The following is a 22,616-nucleotide window of genomic DNA, read 5'->3' on the forward strand; positions in this document are numbered from 1 at the left end:
ATGCTAACATGAAGTACGAGGAAAATATTTCGAAAGACCGTGACGTGGATGATCTCGTGAGAGCTTTGCTGTTGTACTGTCAGGTACATACCTGCTACTTGACGCTCTCAATAGCGGTACAAGGAAGATTAGAAGACCTTGACGACAGAGTCCTTGATAAAGGAAAGGTACAGCAACAGATTGAAGACAAATACATCATGCTAAAGACAAGTTGCTTCTTTCGTCAGTTAAGAAGTACCTAATATTCTGGGCGCGGTTTCTGTCATCCGTGGCAAGTAAGCAAAGACCTCGGTCTTGAATAGAAATCCAAAAGGGATGACCAGAGTTAAAGAGGTCAGGCGCAGCTTAACCTTGTGATCACCTGTTTTCTATGACTTCTACTAATTTCGGTGAGAATACAGTCGACACAGTTTCAAAGCAGCATGCCCGTCTTAATTCTGAGAAACAGTGCTATTTTCTTTTCCGTAGCGTGTAGTTTAACAACAACAAAAATTTGCCTTTGAAATTATGCACCTACTAATGGAGAACGGAAAAAGTGGGATATTTTTTGTGAAAGGTTTCGGAGCTGAAAGATCTTTTTGGAATCAGAAACTGCCCTTATGTAGGTGCATAATCCTTTACAATGATGGAGGGTTACGTCCAGATAAAGAACCAAAGAGTAATGCGATACTGATCAAATTTGCTGTGTCTGATCGTTAGTTTGATAGCGAAAAAAAATAACATTGAGACAAAATAGTTAAAAATTTTCAAAGAGTTTAAATACCTACAACACAATGCGTGAAGGTGGATGCAGGAAAATTTTCTGGAAGGAAAACAGGGAGCAATACATCGCAGTTGCAGAACATCGAATTTTGTGGACGTTTTGTGTCGTATTGTGGCTTAGTGTATGTTCAGTTTACATCTTAGTGCTTTTAAAGCAAACATTTAACCCTGATACAGATGTTGAAACTCAGGCGATTGATTAAGAATAATACATCACGAGTTTATCATAAGAAGTATATACATGCAACTTTGGCAGAAATTACAAGGCCGGAGATCATGATTTTAAAATAGTTATGACATTGGTCCAGATAAGGTAAATACGTCATCTTTGATTAGCAGCAACTGAAAAAATATTTCCATGGAATAGGTACCTACACGTGGAGTGGCCATTAGCTTTGATCAATTTTGATTTTATCAACTTGATAATGTAAATTGGCCGCCTTAAAGAGTTTCGAAGCTGAAATTGCGAGCTACCTATTAGCTTCTGGCAATGAGCCACTGAAACGGACGAAAGTGTCTGGACGGGTGTGACTGCTGTATATCTATGTACGCGTTGGTTCTCGTTTAGTTTACGAGCCCCACAGCACAAGCGCCGCTGTAATTAGCAAAGCTAACCTATCCTTGTAATGTACCGATTTCGTGTATAATGCGAGCTCAGATTCTACCTTTCATAGATTTTATAATAGACAAGTCGATCAAGTGACAAATATGGTCAAGCAGTTTTGTTGGATACCACAGAATTCTTCAAACACAGATTCTTTTCAATACAACAAAGTAACGTTATTACACACTTAATCTAACTAGCATTTATCTTCGTCTTTCCCAGTCTTTAAAACTTCATGGGATAGAATTATGAATCAGACGAGACAGAGAACAGCTACAATTACTAATCTCTATCATACAAGAACTTGCCCCCCCGTGAAAATCACCAGTTTGCACGTTCACGAGGATATTTCCCTGGAAACACTCAGGCTTAAAATCTTGCACAGCTATACGCATGCGAGTCTCTCATGAACGCTACGCTATATGGGTGACTGATAGAATTTAGTAAAATATTGAACAGCTATACGCATGCGAGTCTCTCATGAACGCTACGCTATATGGGTGACTGATAGAATTTAGTAAAATATTGAACAGCTATACGCATGCGAGTCTCTCATGAACGCTATGCTATATGGGTGACTGATAGAATTTAGTAAAATATTGAACAGCTATACGCATGCGAGTCTCTCATGAACGCTACGCTATATGGGTGACTGATAGAATTTAGTAAAATATTGAACAGCTATACGCATGCGAGTCTCTCATGAACGCTATGCTATATGGGTGACTGATAGAATTTAGTAAAATATTGAACAGCTATACGCATGCGAGTCTCTCATGAACGCTATGCTATATGGGTGACTGATAGAATTTAGTAAAATATTGAACAGCTATACGCATGCGAGTCTCTCATGAACGCTACGCTATATGGGTGACTGATAGAATTTAGTAAAATATTGAACAGCTATACGCATGCGAGTCTCTCATGAACGCTACGCTATATGGGTGACTGATAGAATTTAGTAAAATATTGAACAGCTATACGCATGCGAGTCTCTCATGAACGCTGTGCTATATGGGTGACTGATAGAATTTAGTAAAATATTGAACAGCTATACGCATGCGAGTCTCTCATGAACGCTGTGCTATATGGGTGACTGATAGAATTTAGTAAAATATTGAACAGCTATACGCATGCGAGTCTCTCATGAACGCTATGCTATATGGGTGACTGATAGAATTTAGTAAAATATTGAACAGCTATACGCATGCGAGTCTCTCATGAACGCTATGCTATATGGGTGACTGATAGAATTTAGTAAAACTTCAACTAACAGGTGAGTCTTAATTGATCTTTTTTAGTTTTTATTTTGGGGAAGTGAAGGTTTTTTCCTTCGCAAACCTCCACCTGGGCAGGTATCCATTGTCCTCCGTTCTTCACGTTCGTGCTGCGTTTACCCCTGCTCGCCCAAAAACACAAAAAATGGCGCCTGCTTACTTGGATACCGCATATGCTAGAACTAAAGAAAAACTTTGCGAAAAAAATAGACTTAATGAAGCGCTCAAGAATCCGATAAATATCCGATAATTTTCCAGCACTGGAATATGGCCGATTGAATTCACTAAAACAAAAGATAACTGGGGAATCAACGTTGAAAAATATAGAGAAATAAAGTATACAACTCAGAGCAACAATACGAAAATACAAACACGTCTCCAGGAAACAGGAAGTGCTGACCGAAGCACTAATCCACGAGTTTTCACGATTTCCTCTCTTGTAATTACAGGAATCAAGCTGAAAAGTGTAAAATGCATGATTTGCTTCACCTTGACAAAAATTGGCCGCTCAGAAACACTAAATTAGCCTTTTAAAGTAGAGTTCAACCGCAGCCCACTCAAACAACAACCATGTTTCAATCACGACTTCACTGAGCCGACAGACTGGTTACCAGTCCTAGTTAGCAAGTGTGAAGGAGAGACTGGGAGACATATTTGACTCCTCCTTCAAGGTAGCCTGTGACACGGGAAATTTTGGAATTTATGGGTACACCAAAAAGCTGCTACTATGCCTTTATAGATTATGCTAGCATAATTTATGGCATAATTTGAGCAAACTGGCATAGTTTCTGCCAATTAGCAATGCTAGCATAATTCGCATATTTTGATAATTATCGGATCATTTTTGATGCCACCATTTTGATCATTGTTCATCTCTACTCCTAAGCACTTGCTGACCTTATTCGATGTTTTAAGTTTTAGTTCAAGTAGTAGCATTTTACTTCAACGGTGAATCACTAAGCAGCGTCTGAAACGGTCTGAGTCCGGGTCTGAGTCCGGGTTAACATGAACCACATGTTTATTAGAATTTCATTGAGGATTTGTTGCGTTTCTTTCTTGTAGACCAACGGCCTCTAATTAAAAATGTATTTTTTGGACTTATTTGCAATTTTTTCAAAGAGCATAATTTTAAAAAAAAGGGGCATAATTTGGAAGAAAGAGCATAATTTACGCATAATTTCGCCAAAAAAAGCAATGCTATTAGCATAATAATATGCTACTTTTACTTGTAGCATAATCTATAAGGCCTGGCAGAATGCCTTTCTCTCTTCTCTGTCTAAATACTAATAATCAGCTCTCATCAAAACTTCTTTTGTTTAGAATGCTCTTTGTGAGGTTCCACAGGATGTTCTCAGAGCTACTGTATTTCTTGGAAAGCTTTCGGAAATTTTAATGAATCCCACCCCCAAGTAAGGGAAAAGGCACTGGGAACGAGGTTGGGTGAAACCACCAAGTCGTTTTGCTCAGCTATGACAAAGTTTTAGTTTCATAAATACTTTTTCTCTACCTTTCGACGAATTCTAAAAGTTAAGTTTCTCTGATATATAGAGGAAATTTAGAGAAAAGGAAGTAAAAAGGAATTCTTAACAGCCAACTGAGCTTTCTACCGGTATCTAAGACAGAAAGCGAAAAACTTTACATACTGATTTGAAGTACTTCAGCCTGGTTTTCACATAAATTGGGGTCAAAATGGCAAATATAACTTAACATAAGTAGATAACTCTCTGTAACTCATCCAGATCAGAAATTCAGAGAAATGAAATTTTGTACTACAAGACTAGCATTTGAACATAGCTCAGCAGGCGTTCATTTCAGCACATCTCACTTGTTCTAAACATCATTGAGAGGCAGTCTCTCTAAAAGCAGTAATGTGCATTTCAGTTCAAAATATCAATTTATTTCACAATTTTCCCATGAATCTGTTTTAATTTAAAATAAAGGAAACCACTGTTTCTTTTAAGTATTGTAAAATAATTTTTTCGAGGCGAAAATTGCTTCCAAGGCCCCTATTTGATCCATATTTGACCCATATTTGACAGAATCAATCATCAAAAATGGCACAAATTGAAATTGAAAACTACATTTTTATGGAATTCAGTTATTATCAATTTTCGCGAAAATGAATTGATATTCAGCCAAATGAAGTATGCAGTGGTTTGTTTCACTGTAAGGTCCACCCAACTTGAGAATATATGCCGAATCAGTTTTTTGGCTGCTGCCACGATATTTTGAAAATGTTTGATTTTTGGCCACATTTGCGCATAGGAAAACCAAGAAAATCCTGCTACGGAAGCTGGACAATTTGGCAACTCCAACCAATTTACAGTACTTCAGAGAATGGTATGGTGGTTTTTATCCCCACATTGTAATTTCCAAGCCAGATATGAAAGTTACAAAATGACTAAAATGATTTAAAGTTCAGTAAATTTGTTTCCAATTGAGGAATCTGATCTCAATTTTTGGAAGAAATTTGAAATTTTATTTTGACCTGTGCATAAAATTCAAGTTCAAAAATTATCCACAGGTTAGCTGCACCTTGAGCAAGTGAAATAGAAAAGGCTGAAAAAAAGCTTTCACAGGATTCAAAACTTTGCCCCTTGGGCATCTTCTGTTCTGAAGATTAATACACACCGTTTTACATTAATACTTTTTTGTTGTCCCTCGCAAGTGGAAAAAAAGGGGAAAACAAATCACATACACAAAGTTACTGTGAAACATGGAATTCATGTCATTCAGAAATTGTATGAGTAATGTGAATGCAATGAAACGCTATTGTCAGCTCAGTTAGGGTTAAATGACACAAATATCCATATTTTACTCCAATAATTTGTCCGCTATTCACTTGAAACAGGCCAATCAAATTAAATAACAAGGTAATTATAGACAGTGCATCAGAGTCAAAAACCAGTAAATATAATATATCAAGAGAAACTCTGAGCATCAATCAACAAATGGTTCAGAAATATGAATGTCTCCAACTAACAGGAAGTGCTGGTGAAAGTATTCGCGATTTGGCTATCGAGGAAAGATAAATAACACACTTCAACAAAGTGCTTTTACTGTGATGTACGTAGGCGAAAGAAATTCTATAGCTATTACGCTCAATATACGTAAAAAGTCACACACCGGTCGCGTTAGACCCACACTAAAACTTATGAAGCGTTTTGGGAACGGGTCGGTCCGCAAACTTTACGAGAGATCAATTTACGAGCGATCCCTTACGAGTGATCCACCTATCGAAGAATATCAAGCGAAACCTGCTACATCAAACGAGCTACCTCATATTTATGTGGTAAAACACATCATAACTTGACAATATTTCATTTTGGCCGACACAGTGATTAATCTTGCTAGTGGTAAGACGGAAGTCCTGCATGTTGCTCATTTCCTCAGAGGTTTGACCGAAGGCTTGACCGAGAACTCAGCAAAAGCATAAGAACCCATCATCGGAGACCCAGGAGCTGTAAGTCCATTTCAAGTTACGACGGAAGAGCCCCTGGGAACATTGTTATGGGCGGCCGTCACCACCAAAAATACAAGGATGTCAAATAGATCAGTAAATACAAAGATGGTTTAAGGATCAGCTGCAGGATACCATAGCTAATAAAGGAATGGCATGGCCAAATTATAGACAGTCTAGGTTTCCTTCATGAAATAGAACAGCCTAAACATAAATAGTTTAGCCAAATGATAAACGGTCTAGTTGCCCATGTCGAGTTGGAACGTGAAATTGTGAAATGGACCAGCTAAATTGCAAATAGTCTAGCACTCATATGCAATACAGTACACAAACGGTGTAGCCTTGCGTCAAATGACTCAGGATAATATGGAGTAGCACAGCGTACGCACAAACGGTGTAGCTTTGGGTAAAATGGCTCAGTATAATGTCGAATGGTACATCGTGATATAAACAGTGTAACCTTGCGTGAAAAGGCTCAGCGTAATGTGGAATGGTACAGCTTACACACAAATGATGTAGCGTTGTGCGAAATGGCTCAGCGTAATGTCAAATGGTACGGCATAATGTCAAATGGTACAGCGTACATACAAACAGCGTAGCGTTGCGACAAATAGCTCAGCGTAATGTGGTATGGTACAGCGTTCACACAAACGATTTGGTGACGTAACGCTACACCATTCGTGTGTACGCTGTGCCATGCGACATCACGCTGAGCTATTTCACGCAACGCTACACTGTTTGTATGTACGCTGTGCCTATGTACATTACGCTGTTCCATTTGCGGTTTGTACTTTTGGTGGTTTCGGCGAAATAGCGATCTGCTGGGGGGCATGACGTCATCGAGTGTGAAGAGTTGCGCCAAACCATCACATTATGTAGTCGCTGTGTTAAAGAGCCTTCACTTCGCCTTGCCGTAAAGTAGAGCCAATTCGGTAAATTTCTCCTATTTTTTTCCCCAGCCGATATTGCTTTTATTTGTTTTCCTTCATGAAAGCGTTAATTAAAATAGAACTGAACAAGACTTGATTCTACCACGGTTTGCCGGCATCCCGGTTTCCCACAGTTTGCACACGTTGGTGTGCCTGAATGTTTAAAGTGTTAAGTAGTGTTATGACGTGCGAGAAATGTCGAATGCCGAGCTCTGTTTTCTTTTCTGACTCGCGCTTACTTTTCAATGAGAGTTTAACTGCAAAAGCTCTTTGAACATTTCAAAAGTACGTGAGCAGTTGGATTTTGTGTGTACCAGCATAGACGCCATGGTAAGAAAACTGATAGCCTTAATTTGTTTTGACATTTTTCAATCAAAGTGATATCGGAATGTGTTAATTGGTTTTCCCTACGATTAGAGTATTAAGCTAAGGGAAGACTGCTTACATTTATTATTTCAAAGAGGTGTATATTATATTACTTTTTTTATTTATTTTTTCCTGGGTGCGGTGATAGTAGAAATAATTTCTATTTTTATTTTCTCGATCAGGCTCTTTGAATATCGCAGAAGTACGTTAGAAGTTGGATTCTTTGTGTGCCCTGGACGCCATGATAAGAAAACTGAGAGCCTTGATCTGTTTTTACATTTGTCAATCAAACATGTAGTTTTTGCCAAAGCAACCTTTTCTCCGAGTTGGTTTTGAGCACATAGATGCCTTTCTTGATGAGACACGTCTGCCATAAAATAAGTAAATAAACGCACACACATAAAACAGGGTGGCAAAGGGAAGGGAAACTGTCCTTCTACAATTCACGAAAAATAAAATCGGCTTAAGGTTACTAATTCCCACCTTCGCAACGCAACGAAAACTCAAGCATGTGCTTTTGTTTGCAAAGTATTTGGCCACATTAACTTTGTTCTTTTCAATGAGTTTTCGTTGGAGAAATTTACTGAATTGGCTCTGCTTTACGGCAAGGCGAAGTGAAGGCTCTTTAATAGTGACTGCATAATGTGATGGTTTGGCGCAACTCTTCACACTCGATGACGTCATGCCACCCCCAGCAGATCGCTATCTCGCCGAAACCACCAAAAATACAAACCGCAAATGGAACAGCGTAATGTACAAAGGCACAGCGTACATACAAACAGTGTAGCGTTGCGTGAAATGGCTCAGCGTGATGTCGCATGCCACAGGGTACACACGAATGGTGTAGCGTTACGTCGAATAGCTTTGCAGAACATCAGATGCTCCCGCTGAATATTAAATTGCTTAGTATTACATGAAATATTTGGATGTTGTGGCAAATCGTCGAGCTTGCTTGTGGCGTGACGTGAAGGCTGAGCTATTTAACGCAACGCTAAACCGTTTGTGTGTACGTTGTAGCATTTGACATTACGCTGAGCTATTTCATGCAACGCTATGCTGTTTGTATGTACGATGTATCATTTGACATTATGCCGTACCATTTGACAGTACGCTGAGTCATTTCGCACAACGCTACACCATTTGTTTGTACACTGTACCATTCCACATTAGGCTGAGCCTTTTCCCGCAAAGCTACATTGTTTGTATGTACGCTGTACCATTCGACATTATGCTGAGCCATTTCACCCAAAGCTACACCGTTTGCGCGTATGCTGCGCTAGTCCGTATTAACCTGAGTCATTTGACACAAAGCTACACCCTTTGTGTACTGTATTGCAAATGAGCGCTAGACTATTCGCAATATACCTGGTCCATTTCACAATTTCATGTTCCAACTCGACATGGGCAACTAGACCGTTTATCGCTTGGCTAAACTATTTATGTTTAGGCTGTTCTATTTCATGAAGGAAACCTAGACTGTCTATAATTTGGCCATGCCATTCCTTTATTAGCTATGCTATCCTGCAGCTGATCCTTAAACCATCTTTGTATTTACTGATCTATTTGACATCCTTGTATTTTTGGTGGTGACGGCCGCCCATAGGGTTTTCCTTACACGGTAATTGTCAGCTTAGCACATGATCTACCCACATCTAATAAATAAAAGTTTCCACGCTTAGCTTTTCTTTTTTTTTTTTCGACATAGGTTCTATTGCATTTGTGCATACCTTGACAAATGTTCCTCTCGTAGAAACTGGGAAACAGCAACAATTCGATTTTCTTGTTTGGGTACTCTGCCCACGGGAAATTTTTGTCGATGCCTCTTTGTTACAATTACGTTTCCAGGATGTTTCAATTCTAAAGCTCTTCCGCCGTAACTTGAAATCGACTCACAGCCCCTGGGTCTCCGAGGATGACAAGAACCTACCTCGTTTTCGCGCAGCGACAAAGGATTGCGTGACCAACCTGTTTTAAGGGGTACCAGGTACGCTATCATGCGACGCACTCGTGTAGGTGTGCGTGGCATTTGAGTATTATTCATTTAATACATTACACTTGAAGGACGAGAAAAAAATTAAAAGAAAAAAAAGTATTCAAACGAGAAAAAAAATTCAAATGCTTCAGTGTGCAGCACGGCGACGATGTTGGTGACACTAATCAGATCTTCATGTCAATTAGTGTGTAACTGTATACGTAATTAACAGTTATCACCATTTTCACAACGATCAGCAAGAAAAATACTAAAAACAGTATCAAGAAGCTAGAGTCGCTCTTGGCTATCGCTTTGCACGATTCTTAGGGCTCTTTCAAGCTCAGCAGCCTCCCGCGTGCATTCATAACTCATTAGTGTCACGCTGTGCTGTTTCTCAGTTGTGAAATAACTTTAGTGAGGTTCACACATCCCAGGGCCTGGACCGGTAGCCTTCCTCTCTGTCGCCTTATGTTTTCCTGTAAATACTTACACTTATGTTGTTTTTTTGTTTTTTTTGTTTTTGTTTTTATCTATGACTGCTTTTTTAATATTCCTTGTTTAAAAGAAATTACCATTTTAGAATGATAAAGTAGTGAACGGCACTGCACGAACTGAGATAGTAAAAAACTTGTTTTAATCGCCTACGTATGTCAAAAGTTGTTGTAGAGGAGCTTAAAGATAAGATAAGATACTTTAATGGTATGTACATGCATACGGTAGCCATTCGCTGAATTACGTACAATAACTGTGTAGCTAAAATGTTCTATAAACTACTGGAGATGAAATATTCTATAAAATATACAACTTAAAATTCATACATATTATTAATTAAATTGCACGGAAAGTTAAAAAACTGTTCTTGGTGCGGTGGTGCGGTTGATTTTGTAACTAATATCAAACACTCGGCTTTGCCTTAAGTTGTATTTAGAGCCGAATGTCTTGGGGGAAGCAGGTGGTGTAGTTTATGCTCTTTGTCGTGTAGGATTTTATTAAAAAGTGAATTGCATAAAAAATTGTGATGGTCGAAAAGTGAATCCAAGTCTAATAATGCTAACGATTCGTTGAAACATAAGTGAGGGAAAATAATTGATAGAGCTCTTTTCTGGACTCGTTCTAAGTCATTAATTAGGTAACTAGGCAGAGATGAATGACAAAGCGGTAAAGCATAGTCAAAGACGGATCTAATCCAATATGTGTAGAATCTTACTAAGTCCGATGTAGGAACCCTGGCACGTTTAAGCTAAGAAAATAAATTGGATATATCAACAAAAGTTGAAATGGTAAATTGGCCACCGTAATGATTACAAAAGCTGACGTTTCGAGCGTTAGCCCTTCGTCGGATCGAATGATCCGAAAATAAGAAAATAAAATAAAAGAAAATAAGAAAATAAAGCCGTTTAGGCGCTTTCTTGATGGTTTCGTTCATGTGTAAGTTCCAAGAAAGATTGTTTGTAATAGTCGCTCTAACTAGTTTGGCATTCTGAACAATTTCAAGTTCATGGCTGTTAATGAATAAAGGCGGTAGATCAGCATTGTTCTTAGAGAATGATATACGAATTTCCTTACACTTTTTGGTGTTCAGATGGAAACGGTTGTCAACGGACCATTCCGCCACGGAATCGACATATTCTTGAGCATTACTCGGCTGGCCTTTGAGAATGATTTCGGAAACTGTTTTGTCATCTACGTCCTTCCATGATGATGCGCCGATAATTGACAAGTCATTGATCATGATGACGAAGAGCAATGGGCCCAATTTAGTTCCCTGAGGAACACCAGAGGGCACCAAACCCCATTCAGATACGCATCCTTTGGCAAGTTTTGTTCTTTGGTGCGGTTGGTAAGGAATCGATAATCCAAATAATGATGGAGTGCGGCAAGTTCAAAGTACATAGTTTAGCCATCAGGATCTTGTGATCGATCAGGTCGAAGGCTTTCCTATAATAAAACAAGATAATTCTAAGAGAAGAGCCGTTGCAATCTGTGGCATTCGTCTCGCAATGAAACATTTCCAACAAAGCTAGGGTCGTAGAGGATTTCAGTACAGCGCCGTATTGACGATCGTATTGATTATAACAAATTAATTGTTAATTGATTAATTATGCAGTGTAAACTTTTCTAACAAAATGTTGTAAAAAATAATAAACCACCCTGGTAACTATTGATTATCTAAAGCTGCACCAGTGGAAAATTAATCTGTAACGGTAGATGACTATTTCTGTTGAAGGCAACAGATACAATAAGTGTTCAGTGCTAACTCTTCTTAGACTATTGGTTTCAATCCAAACTTCAAGAACGTGCTCCTAACTGAGCCTTTATCCTTTCATTTATCAGTTTTGACCAAACACGCACCCCCTCCCTCCCCTCTCGTCCTCTTTTTTCCGCCATAAAATGACTTATAGTCTCTGCACTGCTCTATCCATACACGTAATAAGTCTTTAATATCTCGAAGAACTTGGTTTTGGTCAATAACCCCGTGATTTAGTTCCCTTTTGTCAAAAATTAATTGTTAAAATTACAAAAGTGAGGATTGGCTTTTAACCCCTGTATAACTTCATTGCCTCTTTTTTTGTACTAATTTTTTACGCACCTCAACTGCCCCTCTCCCTCCCAGGGGGTAGGCTCTTGTAGATTGTCCCAGCGCAATTCCTGGCATAATTTGAAAACAACCAACAAAATTTTTCCACTTTTATTAAAGTAGCACTGTAAGCATACTCAATATACCCTTAATTTCTTTGATGGAAGGGAACATAACCAGAGTCATGACATGGCTGATCTTTAAGTTTCATTATTTTCAAGCTCGGTACATGTGGTTCAGACTATTTTCAATTTTGCAATGTCCTGGGCGAAGAACTGGTTACTGCAATACTGCATTGCTCGTCGTCTAAAGGACTGCGCATACCGAAAGTAAAGATTAAATCGATCGGAGATTCCGCTTTCACAGGGAACAAAATGTCAAAACATGATAAATGTGTTTTTATGTTTTGTCAGAGCTAGTGAGCAACTGAAGATAAAGATGACATTGCGCTTTAATAAAAAAAAGTGTAATTTTGAATTGTTTCGTGATTCTTATTTGAAAGCATTTATTTAAAAAAAGAAAGTAGCATAACCCTCAGCATAACTTGGAATATAATTGGGGAATGCTAGTAGCATTATTTGGTATCATTCTAAGGTTCTATCAGGGGCCGCCCGAGTCCTTGTGCAGAAGAGCGGAGTTGCTCAGGTTAAAGATACTCCAAGATGTCATATTTAGTTTTCTAAATAAATTTCTTGCACATCTATAATGCTGCGTGATACATTTTTGCAACAGAGAGAAAGATTTTGTTCCCTCCGAGTCCTCATCGCTCTAGAGTGCCAACTACACAGTTTAAATTAAAAAAGATACGTCTATCTTATTCAAACTGTTCCCCATCACCACTTTTTTTTGTCTTAGTCAAGCTGCGCTAATAAACAGAGCCGTGAGATATTAAGTGCAACCTAGGATTTAGGGTCGATTATTTAAACGAAGGTTAAACGTCTTTCACAAAATTCATCTACAATTGAGCCGAGACTTTCATTTAAACATTTATTTTTATGAACAGTGTCAAGAGGGCCAAAAGCTTATAGTAAAAGGACCTTCATTTAATTAAACAAACCCTCTTAGAATCTCTGAGGATCACTGCTTGCGTAAAATCACGGATTGGGTTACACCACGTGTAAATAACCGACCCTAAATGTCCAATCTGTGATCCAGTCTAATTTCGGATACGACCCGGCAACTGACTCCTAAAAGGTCATCAAAACTCGCGGTGTATACTACATAAGCTGGGTTCTCAAACGAAAAATTTAACCTCCCACTTTATTTGTCAATACACATCTCTGCATGTAATTTTTTGGAATATAACCTAGCAAAGCTAGACAACTCAAATGAGGGTGACTAATTTATGCAACGATTGATACTTAACAAATAGTAAACACCACAGCGTACACTATTGAGCTATGGATGCACGCGGGAGGTTGCTAAGCACGAAAGAAGCAAAAGAGTCGCGCGAGGCGATAGCCGAGAGCGAGTAGCTTCCTGAGTGCTTAGCAAACCTCCCAAGTGCATCCTTAACACAATAGTGTACACTGTGGTGTTTACCATTTGTTTTATCACATAACATTGTTGCATTGTGGCAAAAGAGTTTTCTTTCATTTAACAAATCTTAAGTGACCAGAAAAAATAAGCGCGCGCGGAAAACTAGTCTGCATTTGCTCACGTCAACAGCGTACGCCCATGGGCAAATGGTGGACGCTGAATTGACCATTCAGAGCGCGCGCTTTACTCTGGTTATTTTATAAATGTCATGGCGGACAGTATAGACGAAAATGTAGCCAGTGAAACTTTCTTACAAAATCTTTGCAGTTCTATTTTCATTGAGCGTTACTTTTCAATCCGATTATTGAAATACTTAAACTACCTTGTAAGTTTCTTTGACCCCAAATTAAGATTTTTACTGCCTGCATTTCTTTTCTTGAACTATAAAAATCAATTGAAATTAAAAAAACAAAATATTAATAAAAAGACAGGTGTAAAGATGGTCGGTGTCTCTGAGTTTTAGCTTGAAGACTTTCCCGCCATTCGTGATTAATAGACTTAGGCAGCGTCAGTGTGGTTAACTTGCAGTTTGGATTCTGTAAAGCTCTACAAGAACTGGCAAAACTGGTATCAGTGATCATATTATCATACAGATATAGTGTGGTTAGCTTACAGCTTGAAAACTGTAAAGCTTCACACAGACTGGAACAACCAGTATCAGTGACTTCATTACCCCCTAGATTAAGTATGATTAGCTTACAGCCTGGATGCCAATACTGATGTGGTAACTCTTAAAGGGTTCCTTCAGGTAGGCAAAGCAGCTTAAGAACTCACAGTCCTCCACTGTTAATAACAGAATATCAACAGGGAGTTCGACATTGCTTTAATCAGAAGAGGTGTCTGGAAGATCACTCATCAGTGGAAGGATAACACTGAGCTTTGGTGGGCTGGCTTTATTATTCTGTGCTGATCTATTCTCCCCTGGCATTAGTACTGTCTCTGAAAATGAATGGACTTTTCAGTTTTTTCCATTCATCCATTACAAGTTGTTAGCTGACCCAAATTAAATCAAAGACAACGTAGAAAAGGAAAAGAAAACCTGAGTTATGAATAATACATCAATGAGCCATTGACCCTAGGCCTGCATAAAACAGTTTATGCCCACACTATAACTGATAAAACAGTAGAAACATTTCACTGGCATACTCAAGGAAACAAGAACTCCAAGTATTCCCTTTTTTCTCCTAGTATACATGTCTGTGTCATTCACTGAGTAACATCATCTTTTACTCAAATAATCACACTTCAAATTCATCATCTTCAGTATAAAATTATATCTGAGTTATGAATTTTTTATATAACATCGCATCATCAAGAAAAAAAAAACAAAAAAATTCACTTACATATACATGTTGCTGTGACTTTACAGACAGAAATTTTGAGAGAAATTATTTTTATTTCACAATCCACCATATCTAACATTATTAAAAAAGACTTCAAATCAACAAAAGTAAATCAAACAAACCTTCCTTCCGTGAACTTTGTTCAGATATCTCAATGGAATCCTCCAGGTCATCTTCCTTTTTGGCCTTTTTTACCACTTCATCTTCATGTGATTTGTCTCTGATGCAGTCTTCTTCCTTCAGCCACTCTCTCAAAAGCTCTTGGAAATGTTCTTCAAGATCGGCATCCATACAATCAATTTCAAGATCATTGATGGTATCCTGATAGCGGGCCCCTCCAATGCGCTGAAAAGTGTCTTTGATGTCATTCCAGTAGGAACTGAAGGTTGGATCATCAACTGAACCACTGGTAACATGGCTGTAAACTCTGTCTCTGAGGATCTTGATGCGATTGATGTCAGCTGCTGGAGTGGTGTCTGTTACCAGAGGAAGGTCATTCCGGCCAGAGGCAGGGAGAGTCAGACCCCAAATGTTCCTCAGAAGAAGTATCAGCAGGGAGCTTTCTAAGTTTATTGAGGAAACTGATGATTTCACAGCAGGATACAGTTTCCCCCACTGGGAGGTACTCAGGACTCTTTTCTTTCGCAGTGTTTGCAATTTTGCATGATTTGTAGTATCAGTCAGAACAGTCTGAAGGTTTTCTGGTGGACATATCCTGTCAAAGATCTCCCTTAACACACATGATCCAACATCGACGAGAAGGCGACACAGCTGAGCATAATTTGAGGTTTCTTTGGTAGAAGGACAAGATGGAGCGGCAGAAGCCATGATGAGATGTCTCCTGTAAGGATATGGTTTAACTGAATTATTGTTGGTGACATTACAAAACATCAAATGTAATAAAGTTGTCATGAATTTAACACCAAAATACTAAAGTATCATAAAGCATTAAGCAAATGTTTAGAATATAATGGTCGTCTGACAGGCTCAGTGAACAATTTGATGACAATCGATAAATTTCTGATAATTTTCCAGCACTGGAATGTGGCCGATAGAATTCACTAATAAAAACGAAAGATAACCGGGGAATCAACGTTAAAAGATATAGAGAAATAAAGGATATAACTCAGAGCAACAATACGAAAATAAGAACACGTCTCCAAGAAACAGGAAGTGCTGACCAAAGCACTAATCCACGAGTTTTCACAATTTTCTCGCTTGTGATTACAGGAATCAAGCTGAAAAGTATAATATGCATGAATTGTTTTACCTTGAAAAAAATTGGCCACTCAGAAACACTAAATTAGAATAATTTAAAGTAGAGTTCAACCGAAGCCAACTCGAACAAAAGCCATGTTTCAATCAAGACTTCACTGAGCCAACAGACTGGTTACCAGTCCTAGTTAGCAAGTGTGAAGGAGAGACTGGGAGATATACACAACTCCTCTTTCATGTTCAAGGGACTGTTTAAGGTAGCCTGTGACACAGTGAATTGTCATAGTTTTGGAATTAATGGCTACGCCAAAAAGCTGCTACTAGGCCTTTCTAGATTACGCTAGCATAATTTTTGGCATAATTTCAGCAAACTAGCATAATTTCTGCCAAGTAGCAATGCTAGCATAATTCGCTTTTTTTGATAATAATCGGATCATTTTTGATGCTACAATTTGATCATTGTTCATCTCTACTCCCAAGCACTTGGTGACGTTATTTGATGTTTTAAGTTTTAGTTCTGGTAGTAACATCTGAAGTTCACTGTGAATCACTGAGCGGCGTCTGAAACGGTCTGAGCCCGGGTTAACATGAACCACATGTTTATTTGAATTCATTGTGGATTTGTTGCATTTTCTTGTAGACCAACAGCTTCCAATTAAAAAATGTATTTTTTGGACTTATTTGCAATTTTTTCAAAGAGCATAATTTTAAAAAAAGGGGCATAATTTGGAAGAAAGAGCATAATTTTAGCATAATTTTGCCAAAAAAAGCAATGCTATTGGCATAATAATATGCTACTTTTACTTGTAGCATAATCTATAAAGGCCTGGCAGAATGCCTTTCTCTCTTCTCTGTCAAAATACGAATTATCAGCTCTCATCAAAAGTTCTTTTGTTTAGAATGCTCTTTCTGAGGTTCCACAGGATGTCCTCAGAGCTACAGTGCTTTCAGAAATTTTAATGAATCCCACCCCCAAGTAAGGGAAAAGGCACTGGGAGCGAGGTTGGGTGAAACCACCAAGTCATTTTGCTCAGCTAGGACAAAGTTTTAGTTTCTTAAAAGCTTTTTCTCTACCTTTCTACGAGTTCTAAAAAATAAGTTTCTCTGACATACAGAGGAACTTTAAAGAAAAGGAAGTAAAAAGGAATTCTTAACAGCCAACTGAGCCTTCTACCTGTACCTAAGACAGAAAACGAAAAACTTCTACATACTGATTTGAAGTACTTCAGCTTGGTTTTCACATAAATTGGGGTCAAAATGGCAAATATGACTTAACATAAGTAGATAACTCTCTGTAACTCATCCAGATCAGAAATTCAGAGAAATAAAATTTTGCACTACAAGACTAACATTTGAACATAGCTCAGCTGGTGTTCATTTCAGCACATCTCACTTGTTCTAAACATCATTGAGAGGTAGTCTCTCTAAAAGCAGTAATGTGCATTTCAGTTCAAAATATCAGTTCATTTCACAATTTTCCAATGAATCTGTTTTAATTTAAAATAAATGAAACCACTGTTTCTTTAAGTATTGCAAAATAATTTTTTCCAGGCAAAAATTGCTTCAAAGGCCCATATTTGACCCATATTTGACAGCATCAGTCATCAAAAATTGCACAAATTGAAATTGAAAGCAGCATTTTTATGGAATTCAGTTAATATCAATTCTCTCAAAAATGAATTAATATTCAGCCAAATGAAGTATGCAGTGGTTTGTTTCACTGTAAGGTCCACCTAACTTGAGAATATGTGCCGAATCAATTTTTTGGCTGCTGCCACAATATTTTGAAAACGTTTGATTTTTGGCCACATTTGCTCTTAGGAAAACCAAGAAAATCCTCCTACAGAAGCAGGACAATTTGACAACTCCAACCAATTTACAGTACTTCAGAGAATGGTATGGTGGTTTTTATCCCCACATTGTAATTTCCAAGCCAGATATGAAAGTTACAAAATAATTAAAATGATTTAAAGTTCAGTAAATTTGTTTCCAATTGGGGAATCTGATCTCAATTTTTGGAAGAAGTTTGAAATTTCACTTTGACCTGTGCATGAAATTCAAGTTCAAAAATTGTCCTCAGGTTAGCTGCACCTTGAGCAAGTAAAATAGAAAAGGCTGAAAAAAGAAAGCTTCCACAGGATTCAAAACTTTACCTCTTGGGCATCTCCCGTTCTGAATATTAATACACACCATTTTAAATTAATACTTGTTTTATTGTCCCTCGCAAGTGGAAAAAAGGGGAAACAAATCATATACACAAAGTTACTGTGAAACATGTAATTCATGTCGTTCAGAAATTATATGAGTAATGTGAATGCACTCAAATGCGATTGTCAGCTCAGTTAGAGTTAAATGACATAAAGATCCATATTTTACTCCAATAATTTGTGCGCTATCCACTTGAAACAGGCCAATCGAATTAAACAACAAGGTAATTATAGACAGTGCATCAGAGTCAAAATCAGTCAATATAATATATCAAGAGATACTCTGAGCATCAATCAACAAATGGTTCAGAAATATGAATGTCTCCAATTAACACGAAGTGCTGGTGGAAGGAAGCACGATTTGGCTTTTCAAGCAAAAATTTTGTCACTATTGGTTACTGAAAATCCAAATTAACTTCAGACTCTATCGAGGAAAGATAAATAACACACTTCAACAAAGTGCTTTTATTGTTTTAATCTCATAGGAATAGCGCTGCACACTCAATCTAAAACTAGATTTTGAATAATTAGACCCCTGCAGAGTTTCAGACAAACACAAGATCTTGCTTCACTGAGTTACTGTAGATGCAAACACTTCTCGTCCATAGAACACAAGTCATTTTTTAGTCCCAAAAGGGTGGATACAAAGCACTGCTGCCGGGGTGCATGTACTAGCAACTCGAGATACCCTAATAAACTCCCCAAAAAGCTGAAAGAACTGCAAGAATCAGGGGAGAAAGTATTTTTGCCCTTCCCAAAGCCAGCGGAAGACTTTGAAAAATGTCAGCGATGGATTAGCCTTTGTTCTCAACAAAATTTTACTGTTACAGTAGCTTAAGTGACAAAAGATACGTATATTTGTAAAGCACATTGCCCTGATGGTAAAGATCCAACAAGTGATTTTCCAGATTGAATCCTTTGAAGGCGAATTTTCTGTCACTGCATTATTTGTTGATCCAAACCCAATCTACTCCATGCTTTAGCCTCTTGGGTTTGACTTCAATTTTTCTTTGTATCAGGCATACATAGTCAGCTGTTCGATCGTCAAGCGGATGACATTAAAAGATTTGGCTTTTATTTCCGGAATTCCAATCAGGGCATATTTTTCCTTCACTATATTTACAAAAGGCAGAGTTGATATCTCGAATTTTCACGCTTTCTCAGCAAATCTGGCTAGGTTCGACAAAATAATAGCTAATAAGTGAGCTAACTTCAAATACGGCAGGGTGAACAGCAATCAAGTGTTAAACTCAGCACTAATAAATGAATGGGTCAGAGAATTATTTCGCAAAAGTCTTCAACAACCATGCAGAAAGTGCTCACGAGAGCACTTAACCGTGTATCATGAGTTAAAACACAAATTATTTCTTGGCTAGAAGCCGGGAAAATTCAGCCAAATTCGGGAAAATGATAACGGATAAGTGACTCAACATCAAAAGCTGCTGCATATGGTGATATCAAGTATAACTATGGGCACCAATTCGCAAAGATTTAATAACAACATATGTCGATCATACAGAAAGTACTGACCGAAGCACTAAGGCTCGATCGTGGTTTAACAATCTGGCTTTGAAAACACATATTTCAATGCTGGTAACTGAACGAATCCAGTCAAATTCAACAAAATGATAATTAATGAGTGAATTAACATAAAAAAAATAAACAGCTAAATATAGCGATATCAAGTAAAACTATGCGCGCCAATATCAAAAGTATCTGAGGAAGTGCGGACCGAAGCACTAAGCCACCAGTTCGAACAATTTAGCTCCAAAGTCACAATTCCCTCGCTGGTAGTTACAGGAATCAAAGGTAAAAATTATATGGTACATGAATTACTTCACCTTGATAAGAATTGTCTGCTTAGAAATCGTCAAACAAGTCTATCGAAGTAGAGGTCAACGGCATCCAACTCGAACGTCCGCCATATTTCGAGAACATTCAGGCAGACTGGTTACCAGTCTCTGTTAGCAAATTTGAAAGAACAAAATAACGCGTGAACTAACGCGTGTTAATTGTGCCCCTCTCGCGCGTTATTTGTATTTAACGAGACTCATTCGGAAAATGATAGTAAATATAAACGTAAAGGATAATTCACTTATCCTAGACTAATACACTGTGTGTATAGTAAGATACATATGCCCAGTCCAGCCATTATGAAAATTATCAGTCTCTGTTAGCAAATTTGAAAGAAAAAAATAACGCGTGATATTTGTACCCGTCTCGCGCGTTATTTGTATTCAAGGAAACTCATTCGGAAAATGATAGTAAATATAAATATAAAGTATAATTCACTTATCCCAGATTAAGACACTGTGTGTATAGTAAGAAAGATATGCCCAGTCCAGCCATTATGAAAATCAACAATGCGTAGGCGCATTTCCCGCGAAGAAGCCCCTCGGCGCTTATTGAAAGTTTCGGCTAAAAGGAGAGGCCATGATTATTTTCCTGTACTGATTCTGAAAAAGTTAAAACTTGAAAATTTATCGATAAAGAGGCAAAATTAAAACAAGTTTTTCCTTACATCTCTATTATCTAAAAAATTGAGGGAGGAGGGGGTGCGGCTTATTTGAGAGGGGCGTTAACTTACATTATGGCCAAGGAAGTGGGCTGGGTGCTTATTCGAGTTAGGGCGCTTATAAAGGATGTATGGTATTTGCCCAAGCCAGAACACTGAGATTCAATTTGACACTTCGCACGATACTAGACACATATCATGACATGTCGAAAACATGTTACATATTTGTATCGTGACTTTTAGCCATTTGAGAAGTAAAAGTATTTGGGGACGTGTTTTGAGGCAAATGTTCAGTTGTTGAGTAGAAAAGAGAAAACGGTGGTTTAGATGACCCAGGAAGTCTCCAGAAGATGGATCCGTCGCAATTGTTTGATTTTCTTCGACGTCTGTGAAAAGAGATTGATATCGTTTCGAGATTAACTCGTTGAACTTGCAGCTGACGAAAACCCTCCAGATACAAATCGTAATCCTCACACTAGGTTCTTCGCGGCCTTTGGGTTCTTTCTCCCTGCAATTTGAGTCAAATTTGTAATTTTCAACAAATCAGATATTTTTACCCATGTTGTCTCGATATAAATAACACGCAAACAGAAATGTCACTGAGAAGTCTTTAATGTATCACCGTCGCCGAGAGGGAGAGATTTATGTATCCATTCGATAATTAAACCTTATTCTATCAGCGCTTCCTTCAGTAACTTTCTAAGATACAATGAATATATGAAGTTCATATATCATAGGATCGTGCATCATACGTAAGTAACTTTATTGTTCTTTGAACAATCATGGCCTAATGTTGTTAAAAGTTGCCTTATATACTGACTCCCATTAGTTTTCATTGGCCACTGAGGCACATAAATAACTGGGCCCTATAAAGTTTGGGTGGAAAATTTGGATAGATATCAGGATTTTACTTCCACATTTCTTCAATTCTTTTGTTTTGACTGGAAGGTCTTTTGTAAGGCTCCACAGGATGTCCTCGGAGCTGTGCCTTGAAGAGGTTTGGAAAGTTATAATGAAGCGAAGCTTCTGCTCTGATTCCGTAATAAAACTCAAAACATCCATACACCCTATTGATGGGCTGAGCACGCAGAGTGCAAAAGAAAAATTATATTTTCCGTTAGGCGTAACTTCGTCCCTAATCTATCCGCTGTGTAAACACGATTTAAGGCGAACGACAGTTACAATAGTTAGTCCTTTCTGTTAATATGAATTTCATTTTCTCTGTTTTATAGATTTTCTGTTATCGTGGATCTCAAAGACGAATGAAACTGTCCAATCGTGCCGCACAGCTATGACGGAGGTTTCCAGTTCATTTCACACCTGCACACTTTCAGAATTAGTTTTGAACGAAAAAAATCAACAAACAACTCAAAAATTTAACCTTGTACACCCTAATATCAGTATGCATATTCTCCATACTGTTCTCGATACAGCCTCTTTAGTTGGTGATCATTTCCTTTATTCTCCTGACCTTAATGTTTGCTTCAGAGGTGATGTTGTAAGGAGAAAATAGATGCTGGTCATTCTTAGTGCTCAAAGGGTTAAGGACTTTTTACTATCCTCTCATTCTTCTTTTCACTTTTCCTTATTGTTTTGGGAGGCGTCCTGTAAAGGAATTCATTTTTGCGCGCTTGGAATAACTCTATATTTTAATTTTTAAATATTAATTTTGTTCTGCCGAGCAATTTTCGCAAATTTAGCTCAGACTGGCAGAGCACATTCCCTTAACTCTTTAACTCCTGAGGGCGACTAACATCTAATTTCTCACCAAGGTATCACTGCTAAATCAATGCTTATGAGAATTAAGAAAACGATCGCAAACTTGAAAAGCTCTGGATTTTTTCACTAA

General features: G+C 38.0%; 2 protein-coding genes across 4 annotated transcripts in view; both read right to left on the reverse strand.

The window, feature by feature from the left end:
• LOC111346976 (uncharacterized) overlaps positions 1–22,616 on the reverse strand; it is a 120,301-nt gene that overhangs the window by 67,737 nt on the left and 29,948 nt on the right.
• Positions 9,983–20,207, reverse strand: LOC148726449 (E3 ubiquitin-protein ligase DZIP3-like). 3 transcript variants are annotated; one of them, XM_088727413.1, is made up of 4 exons: positions 20,094–20,207; positions 14,953–15,671; positions 11,961–12,019; positions 9,983–11,308 (listed from the first exon to the last, which is right to left on the reverse strand). In XM_088727413.1, exons 2-4 carry the CDS (start codon positions 15,656–15,658, stop codon positions 11,267–11,269), a joined length of 807 nt encoding a protein of 268 aa, XP_088583539.1. In that variant the 5' UTR covers positions 15,659–15,671; positions 20,094–20,207; the 3' UTR covers positions 9,983–11,266. The 3 variants fall into 3 exon arrangements, with proteins under 3 accessions (XP_088583539.1, XP_088583540.1, XP_088583538.1); XM_088727414.1 differs by lacking the exon at positions 11,961–12,019; XM_088727412.1 differs by lacking the exons at positions 9,983–11,308; positions 11,961–12,019 and adding an exon at positions 12,046–14,426.

Source organism: Stylophora pistillata, chromosome 7 (genome assembly GCF_964205215.1).
Source record: "Stylophora pistillata chromosome 7, jaStyPist1.2, whole genome shotgun sequence".
Lineage (NCBI taxonomy): Eukaryota > Metazoa > Cnidaria > Anthozoa > Scleractinia > Pocilloporidae > Stylophora > Stylophora pistillata.

Coding starts and splice junctions, on each gene's coding strand:
- LOC148726449 (XM_088727412.1), bottom strand. CDS start 15,658: ATGGCTTCTGCCGCTCCATCTTGTCCTTCTACCAAAGAAACCTCAAAT. Junction 14,427..14,952: donor ACAAAGTTCACGGAAGGAAG/GTTTGTTTGATT, acceptor ATTCATTTTCAG/AGACAGTACTAATGCCAGGG.